Source organism: Antechinus flavipes, chromosome 2, assembly GCF_016432865.1.
Source record: "Antechinus flavipes isolate AdamAnt ecotype Samford, QLD, Australia chromosome 2, AdamAnt_v2, whole genome shotgun sequence".
NCBI lineage: Eukaryota > Metazoa > Chordata > Mammalia > Dasyuromorphia > Dasyuridae > Antechinus > Antechinus flavipes.
In genome coordinates, this window is record NC_067399.1 from 251,801,589 (window position 1) to 251,818,826 (window position 17,238).

Sequence of the window (17,238 nt, forward strand, 5' to 3'; positions counted from 1 at the left end):
ATCATCCTTATATCACAGAAGAAATTTCCTAGTTTTTTTCCAAAGAGTTTATGTAATCTGAAAATTATTCTTCAAATGTTTTATAAAATTCATTTGTAATGTTTTTTTTTTTTTTGCATGATACATAACTCCTATTTAGATATTTGGTCTGAGACTCGTTTTAATAAACAACCAAGTTCATTTGTAAATGTAAATGTAAATTGTACATGTAGGTATAAGTCATTAAATCTTACTTTACAAGTTATTGATCAACATCAGTTCAGATCAAATTACTAATTCTATGTTGAAAGAATCTGAAAAAAAATCTTCAACTCAACACTTTATAGATTGCATTGCTTATAGTAATTACTTCTAATGGTTACTGAAGACACTAATTGTAGGGTTTATAGTCCTAGCACCTTTTCGCCCTAACCCTTTACATAACAGTGACTATTTTCCATTATATTTCTTTTCATTTCTAGGTACTTAGTAAATTTTTACTTAATTGAACTGAATTATTATCACTAGTAAATGTTTGTCTAGTAGGCTAGTGGAGATTCAAAGAAACCTAAGATACAGTCCTTGTTAGGAAGAAAGGACATGGATTTATTAGGTAAACAATAGCTTTAGAGCTGAACAGGGACCTTAGTGGAGCATCCAAGCCCATCCACTCATTTTACAGATAATAAACTGAGGAAACATTATTATTAACAATTACACTTACAAAACTTATTGTATTGACATTAAATGCAATGTCATCAACATCATGATCATCACCACCACCATTATAATTATTGTTGTTTAAATTGTTATAAAATTTCAGAGAAATAATCAAATATCAAGAAGCTGGTGAAGTTGGAGAAGGAATGGGGAAATCATGATGGTTAAATTACTTTTCTGGATATAAACTTGTACTTCCTGAGCTTCTAACTTGCTAATTGATAGGAAAAGCAATGGAAATGTTTATTCTCAAAAATCAATAGCTGAGTTAAAATGATTGCATCATATATTGGACATCCAATTAGATTTTTTTTTTCCTCTACTAGGTTGGAAGTAAGAGAAGAAAAACAAATGAAATGCTTTCTTTGTCAGGAAAAAGGGAGGTGATTAGTTTCTTCATACTGAAAGATTACATCTCCTTTCCCAAGTTGATCTCTCTACATTGTCAATTTATATAGTATTTCAAAATTTAGGACAATTTTGAAAAAAAAAATCAGTTGATTTAGTATATAACATGCAAGTTTTGTTTTAATTATCTTAACTCAGGTAAGATTACTGGTTTTTCTAAATAATTGATCAAGTTGCTTTAATTTAAAACTTTTTAGTGAGATCTGTAATCTGGTTTCTAACCTCATCATTCAACTGAAACTACTCTCCACCAATGATCTCTTAATTGCCAAACCTGATAAGTCTTTTCTCAATCCTCATCCTTCATGGTGCTTTTCACTTTTTTGTCCAATCTCTCTTCCTGAACATGCTCTCCTCTTTGAGTTTTCATAACACAATTCTCTCTTAGTTTTCTTCCTACCTAACTGATTCTACTCAGTCTCATTGACTAGTTGTTCTATATTATGCCCTAAATCTGAATATTCCCTTAAATTTCTTTCTTATGGTTATTTTTTACATCTACAATTTCTCTCATGAATACCACTAGTTCCCATAGGTTACTATTTTATCTATACAAATCACTTCTATCTTGCTAGCTAGCTGGCTATAGCAATATTTCTATAATTACATGTATTTGTGTTCCAAGCATTGGCCTAGGTGCTGAGTATGCAAAGTACTTGGAAATTCAAGTACAAAGAATAAAATAAATCCTACTCACAAGAAAATTACATTGTAATGTGAGAGACAATAGGTACATGTATAAATACATACTATATAAATAGAAAGTATATAGATACATATACAAAATAAATACAAGGCCATTTTAGGAACAACAAATGTGTGCATGTGGGATGAGAGGAAATCAGTAAAAACATTTAGAAAATAGTATCTAAGGTGTTTCTTAAAGAAAGAGAAGTACCCCATATGACTGAGATACATTCCAGACATAGGGGATGATCAATGCAGAAGCACAAAGATGAAAATTTGTGTGTGTGAACAGAATGAAGAGGGTAGACAACCAGACTTAGACATATCTAAATAAATATGCATACACATACACACACACACACACACACACACATATATGTGTATGTGTGTGTATATATATATATTCCTATTAACATTGATAAGGATGGTAAGAGCATAGATATTGATGTCAATATATCACCACGTACACCCAGCCCATCTCTCCCCAGAGCTTCAATCCCATATCAGAAATTGCCTTTGAACAATTTCAAATTGAATATCCCAAAGACATCTCAAATTCAACATAGTCAAAACTAAACTTATCTTTAAAAATAAATTAAAAAACCAATCCCTTAACTTCTTTCAGCCTTCCTTATTTCTGTCCAAAACACCACTATCTTTCCAATTTCCCAGGTTCACAACTTTGGCAATTTTACTCCTCAATTTCCCTCATTGTATATTGAATTTATATCCAACAAATTATCAAATATTTACATTATTATCTTCTACTAGTTCCAAAACTAAAGTTCCATTGCATTACTCTAGTTACTAGATATTGGAATAACTTTAGTAATTATCATTAATTAGCATTAACCATATGTAATTTAACCAATTTGGTTACTTCCTTCACTAGAATAAATCAACCCCTCTATAACTTTACTAGTCTACAGTAGTTGATGGTGCTGAAAAAATTCATTGTCCTATAGCCAATATGGTAATGAGCATCTGAGCTTAGCTAAGAGAATCCTTAGATAATAGGTATACATGAGTATCATATAATTGAAGCCACTCCAGCTTGGTGAGGTCTGCCAAAGCTTGGACTACACAAGCATAACCTTTGGGAAACTAGGATCACTTCTATGCCATGATAAGACATTGGAAGACTAGTGTGACTCAGTTGCATAGTGGACAGATTTGGAGTCAGGAAGACCTAATTTCAGAAATTCCTGGACAGGACATTTAACTTGAGACCATTTGCCAAGAGTTCTCTCGTCTTCCCATCTCTTCACTCATTTCTTTCCCCACTACATATTTACATATACCTTTGATCCCATTCCACCTCTCTTCTCCAATAGATACCCACTTTCACTTACCTTCAATTTCTCCCTGTATACAGATTGCTTCCTGACCACCTCCAAATAGGCCCATGTCATCCCTATGCTTAAAAAAACAAAAAAACAAAAAAACTCATTTGTTCCATTAGACCATCCCTGCTAACTATGTTTTATATCTTTCTTCTCCATGGCTAAACTTCATGAAAAATCCATTTATACTCAGTACCTCCACTTCCCTCACTCAATTCAAAATCCTTTGCAATCTGACTTCCAACTTCATCAATCAACTCAAACTGTTGACTCCAAAGTTATCAGTGATATATTGAGCTCCAAATCTCATGGTCTCTTTTCAATCCTCATCTCCCTGCTTGACTTTTCTAAAGCCTTTAACACCATTGGTCACCTTCCTCTCCTGGATACTCAAGTTTTTGTTGTCACTTCTCATTCCTGGTTCTTCTTCTACCTGATCATTTCAGAATCTCTTGTTGGATCTTCATCTACTTCACAATCTCTAACCATGGATGTTTCCCAAGAATCTGTCCTAGACGCTTTTCTCTTTTTCTCTTCCTGCTTTTATACTTGATCTCATCAGTTCCCATTGATTCAATGGTCATCTCTACATAAATGACTCCTAGATCTGTATAGCCAGCCCTAGCCCTCCAATCCTGCCCTCCTGCCCTCCTGCCTTACATCACTAGCTGCTTCTTGAACATCTAGAACAGGATATCTCATAGACATCTCAAATTCAACATATTCAAAATGGAACTTCTCTTTCCTTCCAAACATTCATCTTTCCCAAACTTTCCTGTTTCTGTCAAGGATACTACCATCTTTCTAGTCACCCAAGCACACAACCTCTTTATCATCCCCGACTTCTCACTTATACTTAACTCACTCATCCACTCTGTTGCCAAGTCCTGTAGTTTCTCCCTTCCTGGTGTCTGTTGGATATGTCCTATTCTCTCCACTTACACAGTTTTCATAATGCATGACCTCACAAACTCAATTTTTTTCTGGATGGTCTTCTTGCCTCATTTTTCCTCCCTCTGATCCATCCTCAATTAACCTTCCAAAACCAACCTTCTTAGAGTACAAGTCTATGCCACATAGAGACACCTCAACTTAAACCCTAGTGGCTCTATATTTCCTCCAGGATTAAATATAAAATCAATTTGGATTTTAAAGCCTTTTATAACCTGATCTCTCCCCACTTTTTCAGTCTTGTTAATACTTTATACTCAATGTACTTTAGAATCCAGTGACACAATTTTTCTAGATATTACTTAGCACAGAACATCCTATCTTCCAAATTTGTGCCTCTTTCCTGGCTATCCCTCATGCTTGGAATGCTCTCCCATCTCACCTCATACTTCTAGCTCCCCTCACAAATTTCAGTTTAAATCTTCTCTTCTGCAAGAAATCTTTCCTGGTTCCCACTCAATGCTTTCTCCAGGAAACTCACTGACAATGCATGTGTGTTGTTACATATATATATGTATGTATGTTATATAATTGTTTGCATGTTTTGTCTTCCATTAAAGGACAGTGTTTTGGTATTCTTAGCACTTAATAGTGTTCTTACACATGTATAAATGCCGAATTAATGTTTAACTGTCAGCTTGTTTTTTCATTTAATCTAATAAGACCCATATTACTTACCTCATTTATTGTTGAGAGGAAAAAATGAAGATAATATACATGAAGTGCTTTGCAAACTTTAAAGCACTAATCTAAATGTCAATTATCCCCATTTTACAGATGTTGCAGATATAAGTTTATTGCCCAAAGGTACTGCAGATAACACATAATTTTCTGGTTTCTGTGTCATCACTTTTTTTTTTTCCCAGTGAGATTTTTTAGTCACTCTTAAGTAATATCCAGTTTTCAATTTACTTATGCCCAAAGTATACATATTATACACTATATGGTGTATAATATACACTAAATTTATTTTATACACTAAAGTGTAGCTATTGGCTTTAGGAAGAATCACAAGCAAGTTCATTTTTTATTTCTTTTTGCAGAGTATGCATCCCCTAATTCCCTTAGTAGATTCAATCGAATTTAGCAGATATATTAAGCACTTACTAGATGCAAGGTATTATGCCAGGCTCCAAGGATACAAAGATTAAAATAAAAATGACAGCTATTCTCAGAGAGTTTATATTCTATGAGGGTGGGGAAAGGTATGACAAATAGCCAGATAAGCCACCTTTTACAAGGCAGAATTTGATGGTAGGTAAAGGAGGTTGGTAAAGATACCAAGTGCTCTAGGAACACCTAAGGTAGAAGAAAAAAATTTTTATCTGGGGAAATGAAAGAGCAATCCATGGTAGAATAGATACAATAGCTAGGTCTTGAAGAAAGAGCAATCTGAGAGGCAGAAATAGGCTGTACCCTAGGCTGAGGTATTTATCTATAAAAATACAAGAAGCAAGAGATGGCATTTTGAATTTGGCCAATGACTAGTTAGTATGTGGAAAATAAAAGGGAAAAAGCTCGGAAAGGTAGGTGGAAGTTAGATTGTGGAAGACCTTATATATCAGGTTATTTGTCTTTTAATCTGACACTATAGATTTGAGTAGAAGAGTGATACGAGTTCAAACCTATTTCTTAGGGAAATTCTTTTTTTTGAAGGATGGATTGGAAAGGGAAATAAGGAGTCCTAGAAAGCCAATTCAGAAATCTAAAAGAAAAATGATAAGGTTGTGGCTAAGGAAAGAAAGATAGAATGGTGGCTGAACTGGCAGGACTAGGCAACTGATTCACTCAGGCGTAAAATAAAGAAAAGGATCAAAGATAATTAAGGCTACAAAACTAAGTGACCTGAAAGAACTTCAACAGAAATAGGGGAATTGGAAGAGATTACGGGGATGGGGAATAGATGATGCATGCTATTTAGAAAGGAAGCTCTTTGAGAGCAAAGGTAATCTCATGACTCAGTTCCATGCACATAGTAGTCTCTTAATAAATGTTGAATTAAATTAACTATAAAATAATAATTAAGATAAAATATATAGAAATTTACAAAGAATTTCTTTACATGGTGATTCTCCTCTAATCTCAAAACCAAATCCAAATCTCTGCTCTGACATTTAATAGCAATAGCAAATCACTACACATTTCTGAGCCTATTTCCTAATCTACAAAGAATACTATTCACACCTCTTACCTCAAAGCCTTGTTTTAACCTTAAAGATTAGGAAGCACTTTAGGAAGGGAGTCATTCATTTTAAAAAATGATGATAATAAGACTGGATAAAGTTTGGCATTTCTTTATCTTTCTAATTAGCATGGTTATTTCCACTCTTCAAATAAATATTAAATAGTTTGGATACAAATGGATTTTATGAAGACACAAGTGAAAGGCTAGCACTAGACTTGGAATCCAGAGGTTCAAATTTAAATTAAGACCATTAATACTTATATATCATCTAAATTCTCTCAACATGCTTCCTCATCTAAACATTGGAATAATAACAATTATCCTACTTGGTTCAAAAGATGGCTTTGAGGATCAAATGAGAGAAGATATGAAAAGTTCTTTGTGAACCTCATTTTACCAAAATACATTTCATTCTCCCCAACTGATTTTAGAGGCAAAATAATTTCTATTTGTGTCTCCAGAGCTCCCTGTATCTATCCTTACTGCTGTTTAAAAAAAAAAAATGTTCTAACTTATAGCACAGATAAGATTATTCATTTATCCCCATATTATTGGGTGTGGAAGGGAGGAGAGTGTGTTAATAGCTACTTATAACTTTATAAATAACTGTTATGACCTTAGGCAAGTTACTTCTTAGTGAGTTTCTTTTCTCATTAGAAAAAAATAATACTTGTATTAAAGTGCAAAGTGCTAGAAATATGGGTGTTGTGCTAAGTGATTTCTAGGTTTCTCTTCAACTCAATAATTCTATGACTTCTCTAGAAACAGATTAAGATCCTAGCCCCTACGTTCAAATAAATTCTATGTCTGGAGAAAAGCAAAATAAGTGCTCGAGATAAAGAGAGCAAAAACAAATGGAACAAATACAGATAAATTTGTTTTTAATAAAGGAGTTAATTTTCTTTCAATCCTATATAAAACAATAGCCATTAAAAACTTCATTTTTGAAAGTAAAATATTTACATATGAACAAGTAACTGTGCAAAATTTACAAGAAAAAAATGGAAAGACAGGATTTCCTAAAAGACAAAATAAAAGGTGTAACAGTTGTCTGGTGTTGATAAAAATACTGATCAGCATTCAGTTTACACGCGAGGGGCAAGGGGAAGAGGGGAAAAGAGAGTCTAACATGGAAATTCACACAAAGAAAGCCAAAGTATTTACAGTCATAAAAGTACTATCAATAGACAATTTAATACAATAACCTCTGAAAATATAAAGAACCAATTAGTATATTTGTAATAAAAAAATAGGTACAAAGAAGGGACTTTGCTCTGGACATCTTTAAAGTTGGCCCACAGCTTGCATACAGTCTTTTAGCAAAATAATTATAGTTTACATAGCCATTTTTATGTTATGTGCCAAAAATTATGTACAATTACCGACAAAATACACCAACCATTTTTCAACACTTGATTCACACTGAGAAACAGTCTTTTGATGATTCTTCTCAACTTTGATTTTTTTTTTAATCTAAGCTTTCACTTTTAGCTAAAAAACACAGTGCAAGTAAAATATATTTATGCTGAAAAGGTTTTCATTTTTCTTTTAACTTTACAGCTTTACAAACTATAGCAAATAAAATGCTTTTTTACAGATGCTAATAACACATTCAGAAGGAACCCTCCATTACGGACTTTCAGGGCCTCGAATAAGCAGTATTGTGATTAAAAACTGAGGTTATGTTTCTAAAATTAATTGAATATTCCTCTCGAATTTTGAACGTTTTGGGGAAGGGAAGAAGATAAATAGTCTAAAAATCAGTTTGCTTGGCCAACTGACTATTTAAAAAATAAAAATAAAAAAGTGAAATGAGGTCATCGGCTGTCGACATATATACCTATGTAATAAGTGTAGTTAAGTCAAACTGAACTAAAATGCACAAATAATGTTGTAACTGCTACAAGTCTGACAAAGGGCAGCTAATTATTTGCTAAACGATTCCATCAGTCTTTATATATGGCTTGTTTGGCAAGAAGGCCACTCAATCAAAGATGAGTTAAGATTTAATTGTCCTTTAATATATCCACAGGCCTTTGTAAGTATTCTCACTGTTACAGAAATGGACTTTCTCTCATACTGAAGAGTTGATTTATAAACAGGAATATAAAACTGTTCCATGTAAAGAGGTGGCTGTTTTTTAAACAATATCCCATTTGCTTGTTACAAAAAAGGCGTAATCTGCAAATATATAAAAATGTCCCCAGGCGTCTCCATCAAAAATACCTTGATCTTTTCCATTTTACTTAAGGAATGCTTTGTATAGCAATAGTGAATGGCTTGTCTCTCGCTCATTTTCTAAACAAAATATGAGGTCCCTGAGGTTGACCCGCGTTATCCTTTGTCGCGTAAACTGTCTCGTCGTTCCAACTCCAGAACTGCCTGGGACTGCTGTACTTGTTCCAGAACCCTTTTGAGAAGAGAAAGGTGGAGAGAAAAGATTCCAGGTTAATACTTTAAGTAGAAATATGGAAATATATTTAATATGATTGTACGTAGTATAGTCTATATTGAATTACTTGCTGTCTTGGGAAGGGAGAAAGGGAGAAAAATTTGAAACTCAAAATCTTATAAAAATGAAAGTTGAAAACTATTTTTACATGTAATTGGAAAAAATAAAGTACTGTTGTGTGTAAATACACACACATATGTATATCTTCTTCCTCCACCCACCAAAGTAGATATGATGAGCAAAATATACCACCTTTTCCAAGATTAGGTTTTTTTTCCTATAAAAGGAAAGTCTTCTATGAGAACAGTGGTTTGTTAAGTCTTATTGTACTAAGTAAATGTGAGCTACTCCAAATAGGCTTAATAGATAGATAGGTGACAAAGTTTGCATAAGGTTCTTCAAACAGCAAAAGATGAACATAACTTGGGTTCATGAGCCCAAACTTAAATTCTGAAGACATAGCATGCAAAGGGACAAGTTCCTCATGAAATGATTGTTATAGATAGGCTCCAACAAACAATCACTGCTAATTAGCTGGAACTGACAACGCATTCCCACTCCAGGGTTAGAAATATAAGTACACTGAGGTTATGTTTCTAAAATTAATTAAGTATTCCTCTCAAATACAGAATAACAACAGAATAACAAAAATAGTTATAAATGGTGATTAAACATTTGCTACAATTATAATATTTCAGTGATATTATTTTTACTTTAGTGGCTGACATTTGAATACTAGTCAGAATGGAGAGATACTGTTTTAAGAACCTATTAGATAATACCCCAGAAGCTATCCTGTCTAATTGATACCTGACCCAGACTCCTTTCTATCTTATCAATAGCCTCTGCTATTCCCCTACTGAAGATGGGGAACCATTATCTCCCAAGATAGACCATTTTCCTTCCACATACCACTAATTAATTCTTGAGATTTCCCCCCTTATCTCAAGCTGAAATGTAATTCTATGCAATTTCCACACACTGAAATTGTGCTGACCACTAGCATGAGTCAAAATAAATCTAAATCCCTTTAACTTGTCGGTTATTTAAATATTATAGGAGACAGCTATTAGACTCCCCTGGAATCCTGGTCTTTTTTTACCATTCATTCATTCTACAACATAAAATACATACCAATTGAGTACTTGGCAATAGAGATACAAAAACAAAAAAGGAAAAAATGTCTTCCCCCTCTAGGACCTTACATCTTAAGAAATTAGCATTTACACAGAATAGTAGAAACAAAAATATATACAAAATAATTTCCCAGAGGAGAAAGCTAGCCCAGGAGGATCAGGATTGGCTATCTTTAGAAGGTAGCACTGAAGAGTCTGTGAAGTGTAGAATGCACACTGGGAATGTCTAGTCTATGAAAAGGTACAAAGCTGTGAGAGTGCTGTATGCAAAAAAAAGGTTAGTATGCCTTTTTGGCCAGAACACAGGGCTCATGAAGGTTTAAACAAGGTGGGTGAGGCAAGAATGACTAGAGGTATATTGGGATCAGTTTGTGAAGGACTTTAAAAACCAAACAGAAGGGGCAGTTAGATAGTTCAGTGAATAAAGCACTGACCTTGGAATTAGGAAGGTTTGAATTCAAATCCAGCCTCAATGATGTAGTTCTAGAGTTCAGAAGAGAAATCCTTGGGGTATGTATGGCCACTGAATTAGTTCTGAATCTATCTGTATTATAATATTCATAAATGGTGGGTGATCCCATAGAAGCTAATGAAATCATTGGAACAGAATATAAAAACAGAAAAGAGCCCAGAGGTAAATTATCACATTGGAGGTAAAAGAAAGATGATAGGAAATGAAAGAACAATCCATGATGGAATTTGTTCCATAGCCAGGCCTTGAAGAAAGAGGAATTACAGAGGCAAGATATGTGGAAATTAAAGAAAAAAAAATCTTAGAAAGGTAGGTCGAAGTCAGATTTGGAGAAGAACCATAAGAGAATATTATCACAAAAATCCAGGAAGAAATGGATGGTCAACAAGGCTTATATACTTAAAAAGAAATCAAGAAATAAAGACTGAGGCCATAATAGTTTGCAATTAAGAGATCATCAGTAATTTTGGAAAGAGAAATTTTCCCCATTTCAGCCAAGTAGTCATCACTGGTATGGCTTCTAGTTCTCTCATCACTCTGGTTACATTTTTCTAGACATTTTCTTCCTAAAAAGTTATACTCATAACTGGATACAGTATTCATTCTAGATAGGATCCCACCAAGGTGAGTTCAAAGAGACTATTATTCATACCCAACCTCTTCCCATATCTACAACTTAATGCAATTTAGGATAGCATTAGATTTGTTTTTAACATTAATGTAACAAAAGTGACTTATTTTGAGCTTGCCAATTCAGTAAAACTCCACAAATCTTTGTCACATCAACTACTGTCTAGGTATGTGTCTGTCTCATCTTGAACTTATGAAATTATATGAATTCAAGTAAAGAACTTAATATTCTTTTCTAATAAATTTCATCTTGGTAGATTCAACTCATTTGTTCTAATCTGTCAAAATCCCTTTGATTTTCATTCTATTATATAATATCCCTGTCATGGTAACATCATCTACAACTTTGCAAAATTTCCCATGTACTTACTCCTTCAAACCATCAAGAATGAGTCCACGAAGCAATCCAATAGAAACCTCCTTTCATATGGCCAAAAAATTCCTTTGGATTTAAGTCATTGAATCAGTTCTGAATCCACCTAAATCATATCTTTCCAATCTTGTGAACAATGATACCATAAAATACTACTATGTCTATAACATTCCTCTGAAATCTGAAATACTAGTATATTCAAAAATAAAATTAATAAGTAGGATATGACCTATTCATGATGAAGTTATATTGATTCTTAGTGATTACCAGTCTCTTTTCTAAATGATTACAAATCATCCCTCTGATTCCTGGCAAAATTCTAGACCCCATCATTATAGTGAAATTCAACAGCCTTTGTTTTGAGAACTCATACACTCTTTCCTTTCGGGCAAGTCAGGACCACATTTGTCCATCTCTTGTTTTATAGGACATTTCCCATTCTCTCTGATCTTTCAAAGATAGCAAAGGTTCAATAAACACTTTTGTCATTTCTTTCAGCACTTAGCGACATGGTTTATCCAGGTCTACTGATAAATTAACATATAGCAACTATACTTTCACTCTTCTATTCCCTTATCTTGAATCTTGATTCCCTTTTTAACAATTTTTGTTCTTTCTAATCCAAGAACCATTATGCTTGGCAGACAAAACAGAAGTAGTGGTTCTACTTTCTTATGATGACCCATTATTATCCTAGTTTTTCTTTGATTTGCGCCCTCAGCATAGATTTGCTAAAATAAATAAATAAAGCATTTTCTATAGCCCAAAGCTTTCACTGCCATGTTAGAATTATTCTGAATTGATTCATTACTTCCCTATGCATCCACATATCTTGACTATATTTTCTTCCTGATTTGAATAATTTGCATTTTTGTCTTAACAATCACATCACTAAGAGCTCCCCATGTAGATTTTTTAGGTCATGGGATCCTAAGTATCCTTTCTTATAACCCTTTGAAATATAATCTATAATCTGGAGTATAGGTCATACTAGATCCAGCTTTCCTTTGTTTCTATATTGTGAATTCTCATATGGGAAACTTTGAATAAATAACAATTACATTATTTCTACTCCCGCAACTGACAGGTCAGAATCAGGTCTAAAACACCAGAGTCCCTTGTCATTACCTCTTAAAAATTTAATTATTACTATGGCACTCAAGAATTTATCAGCTGTTCTGCTTTTGGCAAAGAAATAGTCTGAAAAATTGAAGTCATCTATTCCAGATAGATAATAAAATCATGTTTCTATGATAGATTTATGATTTCCCAAAAACAAATTTCTCTTTCTGTGTAGGTTAATTTATAGTTCAATTCCATGATAAATATTACTTTTTTTTCTCCCTCATCAAGCTTCACCTTAGTGCTCTTCACCCTGGCTCAATCACTACCACTAACCCAGTTGGGTTTCTGGATTTCCCCATGTGAGTATATCTTAAACACATCTATCTATTTTTAAAGTTTATATGCAAATTAGTAAATTTTATTTTATCAAATTTTTTCTTTAGCAAATTAGTAAAATTTATTGTTAACGATGCCCTTCAAACCAGAGGTGAGTTATTTTATTTATATATATGTGTGTGTGTGTGTGTGTGTGTGTGTGTGTGTGTGTGTGTGTGTGTATAAAAACACACACACACACTTTAAATTTAGTGCTTCAAAGATGATTGGTGTGAATACTCCTCAATTAACTGTAGATAAGAGTTTTCGAATCTTGAATCCATCATAATGTGAATTTCTTAAAGGCGGAGACAGTGTTTTTGCCTTTCTTTGTATCCCCACTTAGCAAAATGCCTGGAACATAGTAAATGTTTTTTTGACTTTCTGTGAGCTGACCTCACATAATACTAAAAAGAAAATATTTATGGAATGAAACCAGGAGCATATTTTAAAATACAGGAACACAGACAAAGCAGGAATCTAGAGATCATTTAGTCCAATTCACACTTTTTACAAAGGAAATTAATATATTCCCACAAGTAAGGAGATCTTGATGGAGTATATTTGGGTGGAACTCAAATATTAATGTGGTATTTGGAATAAATGGATTTTAATACTAAATTTTCTGAATTTGACAATATGACAGGATTAATTATAAATATTTGCAGTATACTAAGCAATGTGACATATGAAGTACTGTTTAATTATTAAACTGTGTACTTAGAAGCAGTAAAAGCTTATGGCCAGCAGATGGCATGCAGAGCTCATAGAACTTAGTTACACCACAGTATTAAATTAACATACTGTGACTTTTAATTGGAATATTTTTGGAGAACATTTTGCCTCACTCCCCCAAAAGTCTAACTCTTTAGCACTAAATATTTATGATAATATCTACCTGAATCATGGAACACCACAATATGAGAATTAAAGTTATATATAGCTCAAAGGACAATGAAAAGATATGGTAAGCACAAGTGGGCTAATACATGTTATTAATAATGACATGTTCAAGAAGTTTATTATTCTTAAGAGAGAAGAAAAGGCAACAGAAGGACATTTGAAGGGCATCATGGTACCATGAAATATTAAAAGAAACACAAAAAGTTCTCTAAGACATTGGCAGATCCTCTAATGAGGATTTATAGAAAGATTAGGACAATATCATTCAGTATGAAGGGATGGAGAGGCTGTAATCTTCACTATGAAAGAATGAACCACACTGATAAAAGCATGGTTCAACCAAATATATATTTGAAGAAAATGGTAATGAATGTTATTAAATACTTGAATACATTGTCAATGTATCATACTAGTATCTTTATAAACTTGAAATTCCACAAAGTTATTGAGATTCAAATAAAACAAATTACAATCAACTCTTATCTCAGTCATTTGTTCAGAATGATAAATCCTTCATGTTACCTTAATTCTTCCTATGTTACTTCAATAAAGGGGCTTAGGATACATGCTCAATGAGAATGAGGTACATAATAATTATCCTATCCCACTGACATTATCTAGGACTGACCAATAGGAAGTCCACTTCCCATACATATAATCAAATAATGTAGGAAACCAGTTTTTAAAAAGGAGTGTAAAAAAACAAGATTCTGTCTTGATATCTTGACTGAACCTGTTTTCTATTCCTAAATTGCCAGTGGAGGCTAATTCAGAAATGGTAAAAATAGTTGTAAAGATCTGAAAAGGTTTACATCTCAAGCAAACAAGGACAATGAGATCAAAAAATTTCAGAAATACACTATATGCAGAGTATATTTGTGAGACATGAATAAGAAGAACTTTGTGGGAAAGATAAAATTCTGGAACCAGTTTCTAAAAAGATTCTTTTTTTCTGGGAATGGTATTACTTGAAGAATTATTACTCTAAGTTATTTTGTGGAAAATCAAGTTGTTTATTTGATTGATGATACTGTGGCTACTCAAATAGGGCAATTTTCTCATGCACTTTTAGTTCCAAGTTATAAAGGAGAGCAGATACCTTGTCCATATCTAGAAATGTATAAAATGTTTCCTTCATTAGAATATAAGCTTCTTAAGGACAACAAAAATTTACAATTTTTCTTTGTAGCACTAGTATTTAATATAGTGTCAGGCAGATAATAAGTGCTTAATAAAAAATGTATTCATTAATATAAAAGCAATCCTGAAATACATATAGAATGTCTAGATGGTCAGGATTTATTTATGTATAAGGAGAATGAATGGAAACATAAAGACTAAAAACAAAACAAAAACAAAAATTCTCATTCATACAAAGACCATGACCAATATTGCTCACTGTCACATATAACACCATGTTAAATTAAATTAAAAGAATTAGACAACTATCAAACACTCTTAACCCATTCTTCTGAATCAAGAAAACACTGCAGAATTTTGACTTTTACCTAATTAGGTTTCAAAATCCTTTCAACACTAAAAGATCCATTTACAAACCATATGTGTCATATCTTATAATCAGCCTTTACAAACTACATGTAAATTAATGACGAGAGGCACAGAATGAAGAATATCAAATTATAATTGGATACAATAGCCTGCTAGTATTGAGTTAAAAATCTTAAAAGATAAGATTTGGCAAACTGAAGCTTATTTAAAAAAATAATAATTTGGTAGTATGCTTATTCAGTAAATATGTTGAACACAAATAATGTGTAAAGTCCTGCACTATATAGCTTGATATTTTCTTTCAAATGAAAAAACAAATTGAAAAGTACTCACACATAGTAGACTCTTACTAAATGTTTGTGTAATTCCCCTTTGAGGAACTTTCAAATATAACATATAAAATGAATAAGATAAATAAGAACAAATGCTAGGAAAGGTTGGAGCAGATAATTTCTGGCTACAGTGATTAAAGAAGGCTTCAGTGATTAAAAAAGGATTCATGGAAGATCTACCAGTTAAGTTGAGAAGTATTTAAATAATCAAAAATGAGGAAAATTCATTCAAGGCAAAAGAAAGGCAGTGAACAAATGACATGGTCATTCAGTTTGGGGCATCATGGAAATGAAGGAAAAGTGATGGGAAAAGAATGAGAAGGTAAACTGGAGCCAGATTGTAAAAGGCTTTCAGTTCCAGGGTACTAAATTCATAATTTATTCAGTAGGCAATGAGAAAACAACATAAAGCTTTTGAGGAATGGGAACTTACATTTTTAGGTATGCATTAAAAAGATAACATTTAAAGAATGAAGTTGGTGAGAAGGCAAATACAGTAGAAGGCAGATATAAAAATCAGGAGAATAAAATAATCCAGGCAATAGACAATGAAGACCTATTCTAGGGGAACATACATGAGAATATACAGAACTTCAAACCAAATTGGACAAAGGGAATGAGCTATTAAAAAAACAAAAAAGTTGGGGTGGGGAAGGGTTGATTATACAGGATGTGAGATATTATTGTTGGTCAGTTTTATATAACTTTTTCCGTTTGTTATAAGGCATGTAATTTTTGTTTGGGAGGTTACAGATTGAGAAATAACTATGGGATTAAAGAAAAGCTTCAATAAAATTTTTCGGTGAGCTTAATTTTAGAACTTTAAAAAGTGTCTTCTGATGATTAAAGTCATAATACCACAGTTACTAAAGATTGTGCTTATGTTCTTAATGTTAATTTGAACTATTAAAATGCATAATTTTACATCAAACCAAGAATTTCCCCTCAGGCCTTAACTCTTTTAATTAGTTTGCATTTTTTTCTTTTAAATTAGACTACTGGGGCAAAAAAAAAAAAGGTACTTCCAAAATTGCAAAATAAATTCCTATGTACATCTTATCTTGTAGTTAATATCTATAATTTGCAACATTTTCATTTTCCCACAGTAAGAGAGATAAATTAACTATTTTCCATTTACTATAACTGTTCTTCCTCTTCCAACCTACCAATGCAACCCAGGAACTCCTGGGTCATTGCCATCTCCCCTGCTGTTGAATCATCCTAAAAATGTATGATCTTCAATTAACATATGAGTTTTTAGAGAGTAGGAACTATCTTTCCTCTCTATTTGTACCTTAACATTTAGTTCATAAGTGCTTGATAAACATTCTTTCATTCATTCATACTATCCATTCACATCTCAATCTGATATTATACTGTGATGGTGACTCAGTTCTTGAGAGCTATTCCATTAAAACAAATGTTTTTGACCATAGGAGAATGTAAACTCTTTGGGAATGCATATTTATTTTTGTCTTTGTATTCCTAGTACATAGTAAGGGATGCTCAATACATGCCTGATGAATGACATGAATCAAGAATAGACTAAGAACAGATAAATCGAGAGACCTTTTCTCCCCCCTGCATAAGAACCAATCCCATTTGTTAAAGAAGGCCATATCTTTAGTAAATGAAAGAATTTAGGAGTATAAGGTGAAGAAGCACTATAGCTGGCCTTAATGGATGGAAAAGATTGAGGGAAATTACGTGATCTAAAG

The 17,238-nt window shown here is 32.8% G+C and overlaps 1 protein-coding gene across 1 annotated transcript in view; it reads right to left on the reverse strand.

Annotated features, from left to right (window-relative positions):
- Positions 1-7,137: 7,137 nt before the first annotated feature.
- TAF4 (TATA-box binding protein associated factor 4) overlaps positions 7,138-17,238 on the reverse strand; it is a 147,092-nt gene continuing 136,991 nt past the window's right edge. Inside the window, exon 16 of the mRNA XM_051976683.1 lies at positions 7,138-8,683. Coding sequence (XP_051832643.1) covers positions 8,516-8,683 — 168 coding nt within the window. The 3' untranslated portion in view covers positions 7,138-8,515. The remainder of the gene's footprint in view (positions 8,684-17,238) is intronic.